Consider the following 22,422-nt stretch of genomic DNA (forward strand, 5'->3'; position numbering starts at 1 on the left):
CTTCCAGAAGATGGATGCCAAGCTGTCTTCCATAATAGCTCATGGATCCTCCTGACCAACCTGTAAAGCAGTACTACAAATATCATTATCATCATTTAACTTATAAGGAAACTGAGGCCCAGGGAAGATTGACTGACTCTCCCAAAGTTTCAGGTTACATGTCAAATCTAGATTTGAACCTGGGATGTTGGCAGTATGGAAAAGTGAAAGGAGTGTTGGGTTTAGAGTCTGGGGTACCTGAGTTCAAATCCTACTTCCTACCTACTTCCTTGGGTCAAGTCATTTCTCTCTAGGCCACAGCTTCCTGATCTGTAAAATGCCAGAGTTGGACCACATGACCTCTAAGCTCCTTCCAGCTCCAAATCTATGATCTTATGATTTTTCAGAAAGGAAAGGGAAAGAGTATGGAAGTGAGGGAGCTCTTTACATTTCACCTATTTGCCTCTGTTCTCCAGGGTATAAATATAGGCAGTTTTCCAATTGGGAAGACCACAATCCTCACTTAAGGTTATCTAAATCAAGGGGGGGGGGATGAGAGAAGCATAACATCAGATTGTACAGCAAACAAGCCCAGAGAAAGCCTGATTTAGAGAGGGTGGGGTGGACTCTGAAGCCTAGGGAAGGAGAATTCCTATGAATGCGATGCTCCTTACTGAAAACTTTAAGCTAATTTTTAAAATGAGGACACTTACAGAATCATAGATTTGGAGCTGAAAGAGACCTCAGAGGCCAAGCAATCCAGCCATTTTACTGATGAGAAAACCGAGGCCAAGAGAGATTATGTGAGCTTGACTAATGTCACATAGGTAGTAAGTTTTAGACGCAGGGTCCTACTGTGCCTCTTCAAGAACCTGTCTCCCGCTTCAACTCGCGGACCCGAAAGGTCTTAGAAGCTGTGTTTGATGGCTCAATTTTTTTGTGTGTTTAAATGAGAAGGGAAACAGATCAACCCATAAACCCAGCATGACCTACAGGTCCAGGCTGTAGAATTGTTCAGGATGCCTCTGCCCGAACTGCCCACACCCCCACCCTCACCTCCACTCCCACTGAGATGAATGAATAAGCCACATGTCAAGAAACAAATTTGATTTTCTAAATTCTTTCCATTTTAATAATCAGAGGTGTTATTAGGAACACAAGATTAAATATGCCATGCTTGGTCTATTACCAAATGCTTAATAACCAGGCAGGGTAATAATAACAACAAAGCCTTGTACAGCTTCCTTCCTTCCCTGGGAAGGTCTTCAGGCCTTAATAGCATTCAGCCTCATATTGTTCACGAAAAAGATCTTGCAGAACATTTGTGCTAGCGATAGGTGCTAGGGACCACCCTGCTCAGGGCCTGGGAGGTCAGAGTATGAAAGACTGAACCCAATTAGGAAGGAATAGAGAGGGAGAGTTAGGGAAGGGGGAGCACTGAGAAAGTCTGACCTGAAGCTGAGGAAGCAGAATTAGGGCTTGAATTTGAGGTACAAAAGACAGATACTGCTACTGGTCACTTGAGATCCAAAGAGAAAGTTCCTAGTCAGATGAGGGAGAGATGTCACAGGCAATTTGGAGATAAATTCCAAATCCAGAAGGACCTCTCTTTCTGATCTGGGAGAGATAACCCTTAAACTCAGAGAACTCTGAGACTAGAGGAGTGGGGGTGGGGAGAAACACAGGCCCAGCCCTTAGGGAACATCCAGTCTGGTTAGAGAGACATAGTCCTTACTCTCAAGAAGAAACCAGTCTGATGAGGGAGAGACATTCTAATCCCAATGGAAGTTCTCATTCTCTGACCAAAAAGAAATTCTTGTTCTGATGAGGGCCCTTGATGCCATTGTATAAATACATACCGGCTTTGTCTGTGAATTACCCACAAGAATATCTAACGCTAGGCTTGGTTTTGCCCACCATCCAACTCATGTATGCTCAGGGAAGGGAAGCCAATTTTAATTTTTAGCCTGAGAAAGACATAATGAGGAAGGTAAATCATCAAATGCATTCCGAAGCCAAATTGAAATGGTTTTTGGATTATCTGCTGTTTTGAATTATCCACACCACTGCTCCCTTCTGTTAGCCAAAATCTTTGATAGGGGCATGCAGTTTATTTATTCATTTGTGTACAGAGAATATTGGAATGCAGAAGAGAAAATGGGAGTGGTCTTGTAACAATCATAATTAGTGGTGGGTGGATTCATGTGGAAAGGCTTTTAGGGAAATTCTAAGAACTAAAAAAAGACCCTTAGAGATCATTTAGTTCATCCCCTCATTTTATAGATAAGGAAACTGGGGGGGGGGCAGTACTGTCACACAGATAATAACTAGCAGAGTTAGAATTACAACTTAAGTCTTCTCAGGAGACTAGGTCATAGATTTGGGAGCTAGGTGGCTCAGTGTATAGAGTACCAGGCCTGGAGTCAGGAAGACTATTGTCCTGAATTCAAATTGGGCCACAAACACTTACTAGCTGTGTGACCCTGAACAAATCACTTAATACTGTTTGCCTCAGTTTCCTCATTTATAAAATGAGCTGGAGAAGGAAATGGTAAACCACTCCATTACCTTTGCCCAGAAAACCCTAAATGGGGTCACAAAGAGTCAGATACAACTGAAACAACTGAACAACAAAATCATAGATTGTATATTTACAACATTAGAGTTGGAAGGAATTTTAAAGACTATCTAATCTATTCCCTTGATTTGAAAGATAAGGAAATTAAGTGACTTGCTTAAAGTTATATGGATAATAAAGAGTAAAACTCTGATTCGAACCCAAGTCCTTTGATTCCAAACCACATTTTTTTTCCCATTATAGTCTCAGTCTCCAATTCCACCCTCCTTACCATGCTATGTTGGTCATAATTTAAAGGACAGACAGATACATGATGGCAGGCTTGAGAAAGTTTTTATCTTGAATAGGAGTCTACATGTAAAAAGACTTAGCACATGGAGGTAAAAGTGCAGGAATGGGTAGAGAAAGCATCTTGGCTGGATGAGGCAAATCAACTACAGAGGGACATGTAGAAATCCTTGAGGATTTCTCAAAGAACTCACAGTTAGTGAAACTACAAGTGGCTAGTTAGATACAGGGCCAGTGGAGTCAGTACTGAGGAAGGACTCTGTGTTTGACTCTCCAGATGAGATGCCAATCATTCAACAGTAACTTTTATTAATATCTATTTTGTTATACAAGTGCTGGGAGAGATAAAGAATTTAGATAAGACATAGTCCCACCCTGGGTGCCAATTTCTTTTTCTGTAAAATGAAGGGGCTGTGTTAGATGGTCTCTGAGCTCCCTTTCATCTCCAGTTCTACAGTTCACTGATCCAGTGATCCCTCATTAAACTTATAGTCTGACAAGGGAATGACACCAACATAGATAACTAGAATGTACAATAATACATGACAAGATCAGGGTCAAGAGTTAGAGAAGAGGAAGGTTTTTTTATCACCATGAGGAAGCAGGGAAAGCTTCCCGGAAGAGGTGGCACTTGAATTCTGCTGTAAAGAATAGAATTCACTGGGTGAAAAGGTAGGAGAGAGGATGTTTGGAGTATGGAGAACAGTGTGAACAAAGGCCCAGGGAAGACATTTGTTCACTATGGCTGGAGTGTATGGAGAGGAAGAACACCAGGCAAAGCAATGCAAACTTTACTTAGCAGCAGTAGGGAGCCACAGAAGAGGTCTGAACATGATAATGTAGCTAGATCTGTGAATAAAGGAGAAATGATTAGCAAAGGTGTAATGGATAAATCAAAGAAAGAGAAAGTGAAAGTGAGGAAATCTGCTCCAGCAGGTGGTACTGAGGCTCTGCAGTTGAGTGATAGCTGTGGGAACACAGAAGAGAAGACAGATTGAAAGACAGAAATGGAATCAACAGAACTCTGAAAACTGGATATAAGAGAGATAAGGCAGAGACGGGTGCTTGGGCCGCGCCACTGGTAAAAATACTGAGGTCAGAAGGAGGAACAGGTTTAGGGGGAATGTCCGGGGTGTGATCAAGATGCCCTTGGAATTTCAAAATCTAGATGTCCTATAGTTGGAGATTTGGGTTCAGGGCTAAACAGAGAGGTCAGAGCTGGGATACAGATGTGAAAGTAATCTGCAGAGATGGGGCAGTTGTGACTGTGGCATGAAGATCGCCAAGGAAGCAGAGGCAACAGTCAAGTACAGAAGCTGTTCATTTAAGAGGCAGGAACTAGAAAAAGAGCGGTAGGGGAAAATTAAAGAGCAATAAAGGAGATGAAAGCAAGCAGGAGGAGAACATAGCGTCTCTGAATTCGAGGGACCAGCTAGTGAGAGGGAGCCGTCAACAGTGTCAGATACAGCAGAGAGAGCCTGGAAAGTAGTAAGTGCTTAAGAAATGCTTGTTGACTTGGAGACACAGGGTCACAAACAACTTTTTCAAGAGATTTAATGACAAAAGAGAGGAAAAATACAGCAGCAGCTTAGGTAGAAGGGGAAAGGGGAAACCAAGTTCATGAACAGGTTCCATGATCCTGCTGGCACAATTAATTTCTCCTCTGTTTCAAATCTCATCTCTTCCAGAGCAGCCCTACCCAAACCACCCTCTATGAATGAAGTTGCATATATGTATATATATATATATATATATGTGTGTGTGTGTGTGTGTGTGTCTGTGGCAGGGGGATGATGGGAGTGGTCTATGGAAACAAGCTATGTGTATGAGGGGTGAGTGACTAAATAAATTAGGCAGACTGGTGGAGGGAAGTGGGAGGGCATTTGTGAACGGAGTTGAGTATGAGGAATGAGTGTGGGAAGGACACTGGGGAAGGATGAGTTTGAATGGCCTAAGTGTGAGGGTATTTGAATGGAATTGTGTTTGAGAGTGGCTCATGAAGTAGGCAGTGGACCTGAGTGGGGAAAAGAGAGTACGAGAGAAGAAGTGCTAGGAATATGCAAATGAGGCTTTGAGGGAAGGGGAGGTAGTGAAAGGAACAATAGCGAACCGTCTCAGGCTTTGAAGATAAAGAGAATTTCAAAGCAAAGTGTTCTTTTCAGGATGACTCCCTCCAAAGTCCCCTTTGTGGCAGGTGGGTCTAGAACAGAAGCTGCTAGGTGAGAGGGATGGCAAGATGGTGAGCAGTGAGCTGGGAGGTTCTGGGCGGGGCTTTCCGAATGCCAAACCTGACTGAAACCACAGCCCACAGTGCAGGGAGGACTCACAAGCATGGGAATCAATCTGTTTGAAGATGAAAACAGGGTTGCAAAATGGTGCTTGTTCTCACTGAGGCTGAGCAAACAAGCAGGGACACCCCCCACACACACACACACATATAAAGCCTCATTGACAGGAGCCCTCATTCACATACACATCCTCATTCAAAGACACCCTCACATCTCCATTCGCACTCAAACTTATCTTCAATTCACATGCATAACTCCCTTTTCTCACACACCTTTATTTCATACACACTCATTCTCTCACATACTTTTTCATTCATACACGTCTTCTATGAGGCACACCATTCAGAAGGAATAAGTTCACATTCTTCTTCTCATAAGCTCTGCGACCTTGGGAAAAACCTGGAGCACAGGTCTCTCTGGCTAACCTCTCTAAGCCTCAGTTTTATCACTAAAAGAATGAGAAAAAAATGCCTGCTCACTTCACTGACAAGCTGTGATGTTCAAATCAGCTACTAAATCAATCCAATAATCAATCAATCAGTCAGTCAATCAATCTGCTTTTAGACTAAGCTATCAAAACTTTAAATTGCATTAAGATCTCTGGGACATTGCATCATAACCATATTTTCTTCATGACAGAGCTTTAAAATAGGTAGAAGTCAACTACTTTTTTTTCTTGGTACCATATTTGTGCCCTTGGTACAGGGACTTAAAGCTCAAGTTTGGCTTTTTATACACACTGGCCTTGGTCAAAACTCTTAACCTTTCAGTGCACAAGGCAACTAAGACTATATTTTGGAGATGGATTGGAGGAACATAGAGGATATTTCTCATTGGGAGCTACCTCAGCCAGCAAAATCATAGGGTGGATGAGAGAGAAGGATGCTTCCGATGAGGAAACCCCCTTCACCAAAACAGAACTATAAGATCAGCCTCTGCTAAGCTGCTTACATATAGTCTTAGAAGGTGGCCTGTAACAATGAGGGGTTAAGAGATGACCTCAGGATCATAGAACCAGTTGATATAAGAAGTAAAGCTTAAATGCAGGTCTTCCTGGCTTCAAGACCAGCTCTTTATACACTCTTACCACCATTTTATAGATTTAGAGATTTGAAGAGGCCAATTGACTTTTCCAGAGACACAAAGCTAAGTGAGACTTGTCTGAGTTGAAACTGAGACTGAGGTCTAGGCTTTTGACTCTGAACCAAGCTATCTGTTTATTTAGAGTGCTGGGCCTGGAGTAAGGAAGACCTAGGTTCAAATCTGGCTTCAGACACTAGCTGTGTGACAAGTCACTTAACTTCTGCTTGATTAACTTTTTTTCTCTGGTAAAATAGGAAATAATAATAGCACCTACCTCCCAGGGTTGTTGTGAGGATCAAATGAGATAATATTCGTAGTCTAATCCAATTCAATAAACATTTATTAAGCACCTACATGTTCCAGGAACTGTGCTAAGCTTTGGGGATACAATTAACAAAAAAGATAGTCCCTGCCCTCAAATAGTTTACAGTCTAAAAGAGGAAACAGCACACAAAAGGAAGTAGGAAAGCAGGGAGTATGGAAATTGGGGAGGGCCAAACAGGGATGACACCAGGGGCTGAAGGCATGGGGGCATCTTGTTTTGTGGAGTTGAAATGAGGCAGAGCAGCAGAGTGGAGTGAGCCCAAAAGGTCCAATTTCTGCCCTCTATAAAGGAAGGCATTGGGAGGAGTTTGGTACTCTGCCCTCTAGCCCTCCTATCAGAGGGATGAGGAGGCTGAGGGAGGTGGTGTTAGTCAGGGTTTAAGCTAGTGGCATTGTAGTGAAATTAGAGGTGATGAGCTTAACCTTGGAGTCATCTTGTTTTGTGGAGTTGAAACCTGCCAGAGCAACAGATGCAGAATATCATGAGCCCAAGGACTTTGTAAAGTGCTTAGCACAGTGCCTGGCACCTAGTAGGTGCTATATAAATATTAGCTATGATTATTATTAATGAGTATCTATAGGCTGAATGTAGTGGCACATGCTTGAAGTCTGTTACTGAGGAGACTAAGGCTCATGGATCAGTAGAGGTCAGGTACAGTAGGGCTGGAAGGAGATTGGGTGTCCAAACACCTTATTGGCAACACCTGGAAGAACCAAAACAGGTCAAACCTTCCAGGAAGATCAGCAGTGGGGTTGAGCATGTGAGTGAGTGACCACTTCACATCTAGGCTAGGAGAGATATATGGGGAGACACATACACACATAGACACACATATATAGATACAGATAGATGTAGGATATATATGGGAGGTCCAAAGAAAGTCTTTCTATATTCTTTTGTTGTTATTGTTGTTCAGTCTGCAAGTTGTGTCCAACTCTTTGTGACTCCATTTGGAGTTTTCTTGGAAAAGGTACTGGAGTAGTTTGCCATTTCCTTCTCCAGCTTCTGTTACAGATGAGGAAACAGAGGTAAATAGGGTTAAGGGACTTGCCCAGGGTCACACAGCTAGTAAGTATCTGAGGCTAGATTTTAACTCAGGTCCTCCTGACTTCAGGCCTTCTATCCACTTCACCACCTAAATGCTCCTTCTAAAGCATCATATAAATATGAGGCATTATTTTTATTATTATTGTTATTTCAAGATTATAGATTTTTTAGCTAGAAGTGACTTTAGAGGTAACCTAGTCCAGCTTCCTTCTTTTACAAGGAAGGAAAGTGAGGCCTGGCAAAGTTAAGTGAGTTAAAAGCAGGTATTTTTGCCCATACCCTCTTACTTCAAAGTCAGCACTCTTTCTACTAAATGCACGTACCTCTCTATTCACAGAGAAACCAAAACATGCCTGCATTCAGAAACACTTGCTCTCTTGCATTCTTTATTCACAGGGACACACACCTACATCATGGTTCATCCAGAGACTCACTCTCTTATAACCAACAGAGTGCTGTCCCTTATGCACACACTTCACATATTTGCAGGTCCTATGAAACAATAGAGCATCTTTCCACTCCACCTTTCTCCCCCTTTTTGACCTTTTCTTTAAAATTAATTTATTTATTTTTAGTTTTCGACATTCACTTCTATAAGATTTTGAGTTCTAAGTTTTCTCCCTCTGCCTCCCCTCCCCCTCCCCAAGTTGGCATGTAATCTGATATAGGCTCTATATATACATTCATATTAAACATATTTCCACATTAGTCATGTTGTAAAGAGGAATTAGAACCAATGGGAGGAATCATGAGAAAGGAGAAACAAAAGAGACAGAGAGAGAGAGAGAGCAAACAGTGTGCTTCGACCTATATTCAGACTCTATAGTTCTTTCTCTGGATGTGGACAGCATTTGCCATCATGGGTTTTTTGGAATTATCTTACATCTTCACATTGCTGAGAAGTGCTAAGTCTAACAAAGTCAGTCATCGCACAATGCTGCTGTTACTGTGTACAAATGTTCTCCTGGTTCTGCTCATTTCTCTCAGCGTCAGTTCACGCAAGTCCTTGACCTCTTCTGCTCAGGCACCATGCATTACACGAGCATAGACCAAAGGTAGGAAAGGACTGCTTCCCTCGGTGTGGCTCATTCATTGATGAGGATTCTTTTCGCCTTCATATCATTAACACCCATTACTCACATTGTTTTAGCTTTCCTGACTTCTTAGGCTCATAGATTAAGAGTTGAAAGCCACCTTGGAGCTCACCTAGTCCAAACCCTCATAATTTACAAGACAGAAAACTGAGACCCAGAGTGAGGAAGTAACTTGTCCAAGGTCACACAGGCAGTAAGCGGTAAGAGGCAAGGGTCAAACCCAAGTCTTCTGCCTCTATATTCACCACTCTTGGATTTCAGCACTCTGGTGCCTTTTCTTCATCAGGCTGTGTGTTCTGCCAGTAAATCATCCCAATAGGCTTGAATTTCAGAATTAGGCTTGAATTTTATACAACCATAAGCATTTCAGCCAATATCCAGCCAGGATCAGCCAATATTTTCACATTACTATTAAAACCAAGGTATAAAGATGTATCATAGGTAACAAATTATCATCTTTCCTAATAGTAACCAGGACTGTGACTGACAGATGTATTCTTCCACCCTTCCACTATTTTGAATTTTTGGATATAGCTTATGTTATCCCTTTCCCTTTCCTTCTTGCCTGTGTCCCTGCTCAGGGTGTGGGAAATATTAAGAGGATCTGCTTAAGACTTGGGGTGAAGCCCACGACTTTGAATCTGAGGCTGCACACTGTTATTTAGGAAATGTTCTTATCTAGATATACTGGAGCCATCAGACCTAGAGGTCCTGGAGGACAGGGCGTTGGCTGTCATAACAGAATGGGAAAGCTGGAAGGGACTTTCAACATCTTTTAGTCCAACCTCCTCATTTTACAGATGAAAAAACTGAGGCCTGGAGAAAAGCAGTTTCTTCTTTTAGGGCACATAAAAATCAATCCAGTTTTAGATCCCGAGGACTAGAAGACCCCGAACTAGAAGCCTGGTTTCTGGAGTTCATGCCTAGGGCTCTTCCCATCCCAGAAACTGATCTTTCTGTAGCAGGATGTGAGGTCTCCTATTTTTTCTGAGTCTCAATTTCCTTTGTAAAAGGGTATAACATAGTTTTCTTGTTGCTGTTGCTGAGTCATTTTTCAGTTGTGTGTAACTCCGTGTCACCCCATTTGGGGTTTTCTTGGCAAAGATCCTGAAATAGTTTGCCATTTCCTTCTCCAGCTCATTTGACAGATGAGGAAACTGAGGCAAATAGGGTTATGTGACTGGCGCAGGGTCACACAGCTAATAAGTGTCTGAAGCTGGATTTGAACTCAGGAAGAGGAATCTTCCTGACTTCAGTGGGTACTCTACCCACTGCACCACCTAGCTGCGCGTGACATAGCTTTAGTAGCTATCTGTTTAAGGTAGTTATATCTACCTTACAGGCTTATCGTGAAGCTCAAATGAGATAATGTAAAGTATTTTAAAGGAGACAGAATGGTTAGATCTCTGAAAGTCCTCAAAAACCTGGTTTCAATTTCCACCTCTGACACATACTGGCTGTGCAAGCCTGGGCAAGCTATTTCTCCTCTCAATGCCAACAGGAATCTTCCTAATACCATAAATTGCCAAATAATTACACATCTGTATTGGTGAATGGAGTTTCTTCATAGGGAGTTCCCTACTCCAAGGAAATCACAAATCTGCATCCTCCCAAAGTACTTTGCAAACCTATACTTTATTGGTTTCAGCTATGAGAGAGGGAGTTTACTGAAAACAGACCCCATCTCATCCTTTTTCCCAAGTTTCCAACAGGAGGACAGCTCAGTATTGACTATAAGAGAGGTCAGTGGGAACTAACCCTTAACTCTTCTCTCTTTCAACAGTGGCCCTCACGATATGGGTGCTGCAGGCTGTGGTGCAGTCTCATATCTTCTCCAGAGGGGCCTGTTGCCAACTTAATAGACCAGAATGACAGGGTAGTGATGAGGTTGGAGCTTCCTGACAGATATCAGGCTGACCAACTCTGTGTCCATTCCATCGGCTGCCACAGGGGTCAGGAGAACCATCTCTTGCCTCTGTCTCCTGGAAGAGGCAGAGATCCCACTCTGGCTGCATGGGAAAGGTTAGTGTGATTTATGGAAGCTAAAGTCTCCATTCAGGGAGGAATGCACTGAGTCCAGGAGACCCGATGCCATGCACCTGCAGAGCTGGCTCTTTACAAGGCAGATTCGAATCCCCCTCCCCTTCCCTCATTAATTCACACTTCCCTGACCTGGAGCACCCTGGAAATACCATTTCCTTTTACCTTAAGCAGAGTCAGGCATCTTGCTTGATTTAAGCTTGAGTGGAGCCTTCCTCCGTTGCTAAGGTATCTTTTAAATGGCAAGATATCACAAATATCAAGCCAGCCATCTGCTAAATGTTGTCTCATCTGTCTAGAGTAACGCGGAGGTAGTGCAGACGTGGAAGGAAGGTCTAGAGGGGCTGGGGTGAGAGGACAGCAGGGAGGAGCAGAGATGTACAGCTGGCTTCAAACTTAAAACCACCTTAGCTTGGACTTTTCCCAAGGAAGCTCTTTTTCTTTCTCTTCTCCTCCTTTCTCATTCTCCTCCTATCCTCCTTAATCTCTCCTCTTCCTCCTTCCTTCCTATCTCCTTTCCTTATCTCTTATCCCCTTTCCTCATTAACCCCTCCTCTCTCTTCCCCCTTTTCTCTTCCCTTTTCCCCAGCATACTCACCCTTCCTTCTCCTCCTCCTTTCTTCATTGTCTATGTTTCCTTGCTCTTTGTCCATCCCTTTTCTTTCTCTTCCCTTCCTTTCCTCCCTCCTCTTCCCTTTTCCTCTCCCCATTCCCCTCTTCCCACTTTCTCTTCCTCTTTCCCTTTCCTATCCATTCATCCTTCACCCTCCCCTTTCCAGGTACATCTCTGCCTGTCTCCCTTTTCTTCTTTCTCCTCTTTCTCCTTTTACTTTTAAACATGAAGCCAGGCCTGGTCTTCTCTGTAATAAACCATCAGCCTCACTGGAACAGCTTTCCTCTCTCACTGCTCTCTCCTCACCACAATATTTTTCTTGACTTATTGCTGTAAGCTGGTCCCCTGTGGCTTCACAGGGAAGCTACATTAACTAGGGACCTGAAGATTCACTTCTTTCCCAGCAAATGTTATTATCTCAGTAGTCAAGAAAAAAAGTGTGTGAGAGGCAACAGGGCACTGTGGTAAAGACTGGAGGTTTTGTACGAACTTAGTAGATCTGGATAGGAATCTCATCTTTGAAAGTAACATGGCTAATTTTCGCCTTGAAATATCAATTCCTTCATCTGGAAAATGGTGAAATAATATCCACACAATTATCCTCAATCAATTATCAATCAATTAAGGAATTAAATATTAATCAATTAAGTTTTCAAGAGACTAGGTGCTGGAGAATTTTGCACAGGTTAAAAAAAAAAAAAGACATTCCTTGCCTTCAGGGAGCTGAAGAGTACTCACAAAACCATACACAAATAAATAAGCAAGGTAGAATGGGACAAGGGCGGAAAAAGAGGACCAGACAAAATGATTAAAGAAAATTTGAGGAGGGTGAAATATTACAACACTTTTAGCTGTTAGTTAGCTACATGCTGATCTGGAAACACCACTTAGAAAGCAAAGTACAAGGACCCTGTCCCTCCTCCAACTCTGACCCTGGAAAGGGCTCACAAAGTTAATTAAACATCATTTCTCTTAGTGGACCTCACAGAGTTATTGTGAAGAAAACACTTTTTAAACTTTATAAGGTTTAAGAAAAAAGTGATGCAGAAATATGTTATTGTTATTATTATTGACAGCCCAACTTAAAACAACAAAGGCCTTAATCCAATCATATAACTTGTTAGTTACCAGTTGCTGGTGGAAACAAACTGATTTATTATTTTTAGACACAGGTAAAGAAAAGAAAGGGAGGGTTGAGACCCTGACCTCAGGGAGCTCCCAGAATGTTAAGGGAGACACACCCCTATCCTAAGGAGCTCCTGGTCCTTTGAAGGGCATAGTCACTGCTCTCAGGGAGCTACCAGTCTAATAGGGAATATACAGCCTCTGCATTTGGGGAGCTCCCAGTCTGATGTGGAGACACAGTCCCAGCCCCCAGGGAGGCTCCATTCTTCCCAAGTGAGTTCTTTTTCTCTTTCTTTCTCTTTATTTCCTAGCTGTTGCCCTCCCACATTGTCCCTCCTGCATGTTCTACCCAGAGTAACTCTCCTTCCTTCTACAGATGGCTTCTTCCACTGTGGTTAATTCTGACATTTGATTCGAACTCTTATTTCACAGTCTCTCTCTCTCTCTCTCTCTCTCTCTCTCTCTCTCTCTCTCTCTCTCTCTCTCTCTCTCTCTCTCTCTCTCTCCCTCTCTCTCTCTCTCTCTCTCGTCTGATGCTGCATTCTTTACTATAACCACAACTTCATCTGTACTCCTTCCGCCTTTCTTTTAGGCATTTTTTTTGTTTCTTAACCAACCTTCCCCTCTTTAAATCCCCCCCTCCACTTCTTTTTCCTCCCTGGGGCTTCATTTGGATGATACCCAGAGGGGACAGTAGGGATTGGGGTTCTCTCTCTCTCTCTCTCTCTCTCTCTCTCTCTCTCTCTCTCTCTCTCTCTCTCTGTCTCTCTCTCTCTCTCTCCCTCCAGTTTGTGGCAGTTCTCAGTGGGGGGAAGCCATTCCTGGATTTGCACTAATTACTTGTATCTATCTCTTCCCTCCCCTTCTCCCCTCACCCAAATTATTTTTTAAGCTGCCTTTTGTTTATCATTTTGGATGCTAGGGTAATGTATTAAGTGACGGTTCTCAAAATACAATTTTAATTAAGATTCAATAGTCAGCTCTCTGTCAGTAATCTTCCACGCTGATTACTTAAAATATATTTACCCAGCTCTATTATGTCACAGATTTGCATTCATTAGACACTTGCTAATCCTCTACAAACTTATTTTTTAAATGTGGTTTATTTAGCATAATTTACAAGGACAAAACTGTTTTGAACAATGTGCTGGGTGTCTTTGAAGGATCCAGAGTGTGCTTCCCAGAGCCCCTCAGGCTTTCCCTGCCACCCCCCACCCCCCACTGAAGAGGATCGGGAGGGAGGCCAGGAGTGGGAGGGAGAAAGGAGGGGCTCAGACAAAAGCAGCAGCGGCTTCTGTCATCATACATAAGGAAATGTGGGGACTGCTTATGGATCCAGAATCCAAAGATCTAAGGTCAAGTCCTCACTCTGCTTTTTACTGATACCGTAAGACATAATAAGCCTTTGCTCAGAACTCTTCTCCCTTTTCATCAATATCTTAGAATCTCTGGCTTCCTTTAAAACCCAGCTCAAGCACCACCTTATAGAAGAGGCCTCTCCCAGTCTTCCCAGCTGCTAATGCCTCATCCTTTAAGGTTCACTTGGATCTGCCTATTTATACACGGGTTTTCTCCCATGTTAGAATGTGAGTTCCTGAAAGTCAGTGACTATTTTGTCATTTTACTTGTATTTCTAGTATTCAGCATGATGCCTAGAGCACAGCATGCACTTCATAAAGTCTTGTTTAGTGCTTAATTCCCTTCTTTGGACCTCATTTTCTTCATTTATAAAATGTAGGGTCATGGATTGGGAGTTAGAAGGGATAGCAGTAGTTGCAAAAGAAGTAGCATGATATAGTGGAAAGTCATCAGACCCAGTTTTAAAATTTGACCTTGATCTAGTTGTGTGGTCTTCTTATTATTGCGTTGTGTCCTTCTCTTCTCGACCCCATTTGGAGTTTTGTTGGCAAAGACACTGGAGTGGTTTGCCATTCCCTTCTTTAGTTCATTTTACAGATGAGGAAACTGAGGCAAACAGAGTTAAGTGACTTCCCCAGAGTCACAGCCAGTAAGCATCTGACAAAGGATTTGAACTTAAGAAGATAAATCTTCCTGACTTCAGGGACAGTGCTCTATCCACTGCACCATCTCTGGCCTTAGGCAGGTAATATTCCTTCTCTGCACCTCATTTTCCTTTTCTATACAAAAGATGAGATTGTGCTGTTCTAGCTCTCACAGCCAACTGTTAAACTTTCAGTGTGAGCATTTATACCTCAGACATGGGTAATCACTACAAATCAGGGCTCGATTTCTTGTTTCATTGACTGTAGACTTAAGAAAGTGATGGGTAAGATGTTAATAATGCAGATTAAGTTTAAAAATGCCTCATGTTTTATTTTGGTGTTTGTTTGTTGTTTGTTTTTCTGGAGACAGTTATTCAACATTTAGCAGCAGACTGCTATCTCTACAATCCCTTCTATCTCTGGACTTTAGTCTAAGTTAATTGATGGACTAACTGATACTCAGAGAAGTGTCATAACAGGGACGTAAAGGCTGGCAAATAGCAGAGCTGAGACTCAAATTCTTTTGATTTTAAGACCATAAAGAACTCTTTTCAATACATCACATGACTAGGGAGGGAAGGAAGGAAGAAGGAAGGAAGGAAGGAAGGAAGGAAGGAAGGAAGGAAGGAAGGAAGAAGGAAGGAAGGAAGGAAGGAAGGAAGGAGAAGGAAGTAAATATTTATTAAAGGTATACTGTGTGCAAGGCAGTTACACAAAGTGGATAGAGTGCCAGACCTGGAGTCAGGAAGACTCACCTTTATGAGTTCAAATCTAGTCTCAGATACTTTCTAATTGTATGACCGTGGGCAAGTCCCTTAACTCTGCCTCAGTTTCCTCATCTGTAAGATGAGTTGGAGAAGGAAATGGCAAACCACTCCAGTATCTTTGCCAAGAAAACCCCAAATGGGGTCAGGAAGAGAAGGACACAACTAAACAACCACAACAACAACAAGACTGCAGAACTAGGTCAGGGTCAAATTTTAAATACAAGTCATATGACTTTCCACTATATTATGCTACTTCTGTTATAATTACTGCTATCCCTTCTAACTCCCAATCTATGACCCTACATTTTATTTCCTTCTCCTTCCTTCCTTCCCTCCTTCCTTCCTTCCTTCCTTCCTTCCTTCCTTCCTTCCTTCCTTCCTTCCTTCCTTCCCTAGGATATGACTGAAACAACTGAACAACAACACAATGTGCCAGGCACTGTGCTGAGTGCTTTACAAATATTATCCCATTTTATTCCCACAACAACCCTGTGACATATTTCTCCCCATTTTACAGTTGAAGAAACTGCAACAGACAGAGGTTAAGTGACCTGCCCAAGGTTACATATCTAGTAAGTGTCTAAGAATAGGTTTGAATTCAGATCTTCCTGACTCCAGGCCCAACACTCTATGCACTGTGCTACCTAGATCGTCCTTAATGTTCCAGCTTTGATAAGCAATGATATGAGGATTCTCAGGTGCCACTTGTATAAAGTAAAGTTGATGATATTTGTCTATGAAGCACAATCATAACCACAGAGGCAGTGAATGGTACACATTAATAAAGTTTCGATGGAATTCAAAGTAAGGGAAAGGTCATGATAGGATGGAGTTAATCAGGGCAGGCTACTTGGCAGAAGTGAAACTAGATGAGCTTTGAATGAAGTTATAGGCAAGAAGCTCAACAGGAAGGAAAGATTCCTAACAACTAGAACTATCTCAGGTGGAATGGGCTACCTTGGAAGGTAGTGAGTTCCCCATCACTGAAAGTCTTTGAGGGAAGGCTGGACTACCCACCTGGGGATATTGTAGAGTGCTTTGGAGAGAGCTGAACTAAATGATCTCTCACGTCTCTTTAATTTGTGTAGTACTATAATTCTATGGCTTCATGGAAAGGAGGAAAGACCTTTTTGGGCAAAAAGATCGAAGTTCTTGAAGTGTGTACCAATGGTGGCCAAGCCCTGGAAGGTCCCACCAACCTAAACAGGTCAAGTCAAGTCAATGTATATTTATTAATCACCTATGTTCCAGGCACTATGCCAAGGATTGAGGATACAAAGAAAGGCAAAAGGCAGTCCTCACCCTCAAGAAGCTCACAGTCTAATGGGGGAATGCCATGTACAAATGAGATATACACAGGATAAATAGGAGATAACCAAAGAGGAACCTTGCTCATGCCACATACAGACCCAATGATGGACAGCATATCTAATATCCAAAAATAAGCCTTACTAAGTGGCTTGTCACCAGATAGTTGGCCACCAAGTGATAAATTCTGGGTCATAACAACTCAGAAAAAGTCTGCTAAAATATGAAGGGGTCATAACCTGCCTCAGTGGAGAAACCACACACACTGGCAAATCCACAAATTTTTGGACTATTAAATACAGTCATCACATTCTGCCTATTTATTGTTATTCAGTAGCATCCAACTCTTCATCACTCCATTTGGGGTTTTCTTTGTAGAGATCCTGGAGGGGTTTGCCATTTCTTTTTCCAGCTCATCTTACAGATGAGGAAATTGAGACAAACAGGGTTAATTGACTTGTCCAAGCTAGGAAGTGTCTGAGGCCAAATTTGAACTTAGGAAGAGGAGTCTTCCTGACCCCAGGCCCTACACTCTAACCATTGTTCCACCTAACTGCTCATCCTGCCCATGTCCTGCCTTAATATTTCTATACAACCAGTTGCCTGTGGGTCAGGGTTATTGTGTCTGTCTATGACTGAACCTCTAAGAGAGCAGTCCACTGTATCAGGGAGATTGTTTTTAGAGTGACTAGCAAAGGATTATGTACGATTGGTTACTCAATAAGAGATACTTCTTGATGGCAATAATGATAAAGAAAAGAGTAATAGCTCCCATTTCCATAATGTTTTTCTTCTAACAACCCTGTGAGGTACCTAGAATAATTATCATTATTACTATACTACATGAATATGCAAAGGGTGTATGAGTTCACCTTTATGGAGGGGACTCTACGCATAGGAATTCTCCCTACCATCACAGTTTGGAACCCATCATGATTTAGTAGGCTCATATCTTTAGAGAAAGAAAAGGCTTTAGACACCAACTATTTTAACAGGCTGAGAGAGATTAAGTAACTTACACAAGGTCACCTAGCTAGTAAACATCACAGGCAGGATTTGAATTTAGGTCTTCCTGACTCCTAATCTAGTTTTCTCACTGTTCCTTGATACCTCTGTCCCTGTATTAAAGAGGAAGAAATGGAAATTTGCCAAAGGTAAGTGACTTAGCTTTAGTAGCATGGTTTGGAAATATAAGAGCCTAGAACCAATTTCTCTTGACTTCAAATCTGAGACTCTTATCACAATACTAATACTATACAATCTCCCTAGAAGGAATCCAATCAAATAGAATTCTCTCTGGACATGGTGGACAGCTAGGTGGTTCAGTGGATAGAGCACTGGTCTTGGAATCAGGAAGACAGCATCATTTCCCAGAGTTCAAGTCTGACCTCAGACACTTACTAACTGTGTGACCCTGGGAAAGCCACTTCGCCCTGTTTGCCTCAGTTTCCTCATCTATAAAATGAGCTAGAGAAGGAAATGGCAAGCCACTCCAGTATCTTTGCCAAGAAAACCCCAAATGAGGTCACAAAGAATCACACCTGACTGAAAAATGACTGAACCCTGGACATTACACTGAGTGAGATACATCATAGGACTCCTGTCCCTGGAGAGAAAGAGTTAATGCCTAAGAGAAACAGTCATAGTAGTAATGGCCATGATTCCTGAATAGCTGGTTGAAAAGTCAAAATTTCAGTTGACAGGCTAATAATGTTTACAAAGGTTTTTTACAAAGGTTAACTCATTTGTTCTTCATAACAACCTTGTGAGGCCAGTGGTGTTATTCATCTGCATTTTAGACATCTCACAGCTAGTAAGTATCTGAGGCTGGATTTGAACTTGAGGCTTCCTGACTCTAGGAATAACATTAATCCATTTGCCACTTAGCTGCCTCAGAAGATAACCAATGGGGTGTGTGGGGGAGTGTTCAAGGAGGACTTGCACTTCTTATGTGAGGGCTTGCTAGGCCCTTTTCAGGGCTGCTCATCAACCTTTGGTGACCACCTCTACCCCACTTTCACCTGAGGCTCCAAGAAGCTGTAGCATGTGTAGTAGCCCCACCTTGGTAAAAACCGCCTTAGCTAACCCAGGTGGAAGGTGTCTGACAGTCTTCAAAACTATTGATAAGTTAGAGGGATGTCTACCCCAAGCATGTGCAGGTCCCCCCAACCCCATTCGAATGGGCACATGAGAACAATTTATTCCAACAGCCATGAAGGTGCCCAAAGCAGGTGATGTGAAGTGCTTAGAGCTTGGTCAGACGTTGAAGACCCCAAAGTCATTCATTGCATCCTGGGCTATCGCCAGTCATCCTGACTTCTGTCTTGCCACTGGACTTCAGTGACTCTGGAAGAGAGAAGCTGATGACTTTGCACAACTCTGCTTCACTTAAATCTAATTCACATGCAAGTCAAGATAGCACCCCATGATATCACTGGTCCTCTTCAAAAACAAAGGACAAATGACAACAGATAGCCAATACTCTTGACTTGTTTAAAAATCAAATTTCCAGTTATTTTTATAATACTAGTTGACATTTATAAACCACTGAAATGTTTGCTGTTGTTGTTGTTCTGTCTTGTCTGACCCCATGGACTCTGCTCTATCCACTACTTTTTTTGATAAAGATACTAGAATAGTTTGCCATTTCCTTCTCCAGTGTGTCCCCATTTTACAGATGAGGAACTGAAGCAAATAGGGGTAAGTAACTTGCCCAGGGTCACACAGCAGATAAGTGTCTGAGGTCAGATTTGAACTCATCTTCCTGACTGGTGCTCTGTCCACTGCACCATCTAGATACCCCCACTTTAATGTTTACAAAGGATTTGGTACCCATTTCTTCACTTGAGCTGCCCAAAAACCCTGTGAGGTAGTAGATACTTCTGGTAGCATAATCTCCATTTTAGAGATGGTAAGTTGAGTCTCAGAAAGCCATTTAGTAGCTCACTTCTCATCACGTGGCTAATGTGTCCAAAGCAGAATTTGAACCCAGTTTTTCCTGACTGCAAGTACACTGTACTACTCACCATACAAGCAACCATGTACCAAAAAAACAAATCTGTTCTCCATTGTCTTTGCCTCGGTTATATTCTTTGTGGGTTCTAAAGGCAAATGTTTTCATTCAAAGCCATCTTTCCCTACTTCTCTCCTTTTCTGAGACATCTTTCCTTATTGTCTGCCTGTCGGTGTGTGCTAAGGGAATTGCAGACTCATTTTAATATCAGCCTGAACCTAATCTTGTTAAAAAGGTAATTTGGTTGTTCTTTAAATGCAAACAAACACACAAAACCCCCCAAAGAATCCATCAAGCCTATTCCAGCTCTAAACAGAAATGAATTTTGGACTATTCTGTGTAAATTTTCTATGTTGGTAGCAGTCTTCTGGAGGACCATAGGATCATAGATGGGGAGTTTGATGAGACCTCAAAAGCCATCTAGTCTGATGCCTTATTTATTTATTATTTATTATTAATTAGTCTGATGCAGCTGACTAACCCTAATTACTTTTCTTTTCCTTCTAGGCACCAAGGCCCAAGTGACCAGACCATGGAGACCCTGCTCAGCAGCCTCCTGGCATTTGGCATGGCGTTTGCTGTTGTGGATGCCTGCCCCAAGTACTGCGTCTGCCAGAATCTCTCTGAATCCCTAGGGACACTGTGTCCCTCCAAGGGGCTTCTCTTTGTGCCACCAGACATTGACCGCCGGACGGTGGAGTTGCGCCTGGGTGGCAACTTCATTATCCACATAAGCCGCCAGGACTTTGCCAACATGACGGGGCTGGTGGACCTGACGCTGTCCAGGAACACCATCAGCTACATCCAGCCCTTCTCCTTCTTGGACCTGGAGAGCCTCCGGTCGCTGCACTTAGATAGTAACCGTTTGCCAAGCATCGGTGAGGATACCCTCCGTGGCCTAGTCAACCTTCAGCACCTCATTGTCAACAATAACCAGCTGGATAACATTGCCGATGACGCCTTTGAGGACTTCCTGCTGACCCTAGAGGATCTGGATCTCTCCTACAACAATCTCCGTGGGCTGCCCTGGGACTCTGTCCGGCGCATGGTCAACCTTCATCAGCTCAGTCTGGACCATAACCTCCTGGACCACATTGCTGAGGGCACCTTTGCTGACCTCCAGAAGCTAGCCCGCCTGGACCTCACCTCCAACCGACTGCAGAAGCTGCCTCCAGACCCCATCTTTGCCCGCTCCCAGTCATCCAGTCTGACTGCCACACCCTTCACCCCACCCTTGTCTCTCAGTTTTGGGGGGAACCCACTGCACTGCAACTGTGAGCTGTTATGGCTGAGACGTCTAGATAGGGATGATGATCTGGAGACATGTGGCTCTCCAGCCAGCTTGAAGGGCCGATACTTCTGGCATGTGCGTGAAGAGGAGTTTATGTGTGAACCCCCTCTCATCACCCAGCATACCCACAAACTGCTGGTGCTAGAAGGCCAAGCTGCCACACTCAAATGCAAGGCCATTGGAGACCCCAGTCCTCTAATCCACTGGGTGGCCCCAGATGACCGCCTCATTGGGAACACATCTCGAACTGCTGCCTATGACAATGGCACCCTGGACATCCTCATTACCACCTCACAAGATTATGGTGCCTTCACTTGTATCGCTGCCAATGCAGCTGGTGAGGCCACAGCCACTGTGGAGGTATCCATTGTCCAGCTGCCTCACCTAAGCAATGGAACCAGCCGTACCACGTCCCCCAAATCTCGCCTCTCCGACATCACCGGTTCCAGCAAGGCTGGCCGAGGGGGAGGAACTGGAGGTAGTGGTGGAGGAGCAGGGGGTGGGGAGGCCTCCAAAGGGCCCCCAGAGAGAGCTGTGCTTGTGTCTGATGTGACTACTACTTCAGCTCTGGTCAAGTGGTCAGTGAGTAAATCGGCTCCCCGGGTGAAGATGTATCAGCTACAGTACAATTGCTCAGATGATGAGGTATTAATCTACAGGTGAGCAAGGGGCTGGGAAGAGAATTGCAGGAGGGGCAAAAGGGGGAAAACAGGCCAGGATGGCAATGGAAAGTCTATGAACCAGGACAAATCATGCTTTGTTTCCTCTTGTCTTCATCAGCAGCTTTTATAGCTACAATCAGAGTAAAAAGAACAGCAAAAGCAGTTTCCAAGAGCAAAAAAAAAAATCATGAAAGAGCACCAGAGGAGAAGTTGTGGAAGGGGGAAGTAGCCCCATCACATTGTCTGAATGATTTGTGTAGAAGTAGGTTCATGGGAACTTCAGACCCTTGCTAATTCCTCCCTTCTCCCTGTATTCAGTTCAAATCTTCCCACTTTAACAACAGTCAGTGACAAACTATAATCAATGGAGAGGAGGTAAGTGATCAAGATGGTGAAATTATTGGAGCCATCTAAGGGTAAATCAACAGAACTTAGGATGTTCATGCCAGAGAAGAGAAGACATGGAGTTGGGTGTGACAGATGTCTTCAAATATCTGAAAGGTTATCTATCTCTCACAGAGAAAAGAGATTAGATTTGCTCTGTGTAGTCATTGGGAAGTGATAGCAATGAAAAGAAAAAATAGGTAGTTACTAATCTCTTTGGAATGTTAGGTATGGTTCTACTACTGGTTCTCAAGTCATAGTTAACGTTTCAGTGAAGCATAGAAACTCAAAATCATCTAATCTAACCCCCTTCCACACCTGCCTTGCCTTGCCAGGGTCAAATGGGATATTTGTAATCTACTTAACACAGTGCCTGGCCCATAGTAGGCACTTAATAAATGCTTGTTCCCTTCTCTCTTTCCCTCCCACCCTGTTGTGGAGAATTTGAAGTGATTTATTCAAAGTCATACAGTGAATTAATGCCCTCTTTTATTAGAGGTGAGGAGGTCAAGACCTTGGGCAGCTAGGTAGCAC

General features: G+C 43.1%; 1 protein-coding gene across 1 annotated transcript in view; it reads left to right on the plus strand.

Annotated features, from left to right (window-relative positions):
* LRFN2 (leucine rich repeat and fibronectin type III domain containing 2) overlaps positions 1-22,422 on the plus strand; it is a 346,234-nt gene that overhangs the window by 264,052 nt on the left and 59,760 nt on the right. Inside the window, exon 4 of the mRNA XM_020999332.2 lies at positions 20,059-21,501. Coding sequence (XP_020854991.1) covers positions 20,084-21,501 — 1,418 coding nt within the window. The 5' untranslated portion in view covers positions 20,059-20,083. The remainder of the gene's footprint in view (positions 1-20,058; positions 21,502-22,422) is intronic.

Source organism: Phascolarctos cinereus, unplaced genomic scaffold (assembly GCF_003287225.1).
Source record: "Phascolarctos cinereus isolate Bilbo 61053 unplaced genomic scaffold, phaCin_HiC Scaffold_5;HRSCAF=322, whole genome shotgun sequence".
NCBI classification, from domain to species: domain Eukaryota; kingdom Metazoa; phylum Chordata; class Mammalia; order Diprotodontia; family Phascolarctidae; genus Phascolarctos; species Phascolarctos cinereus.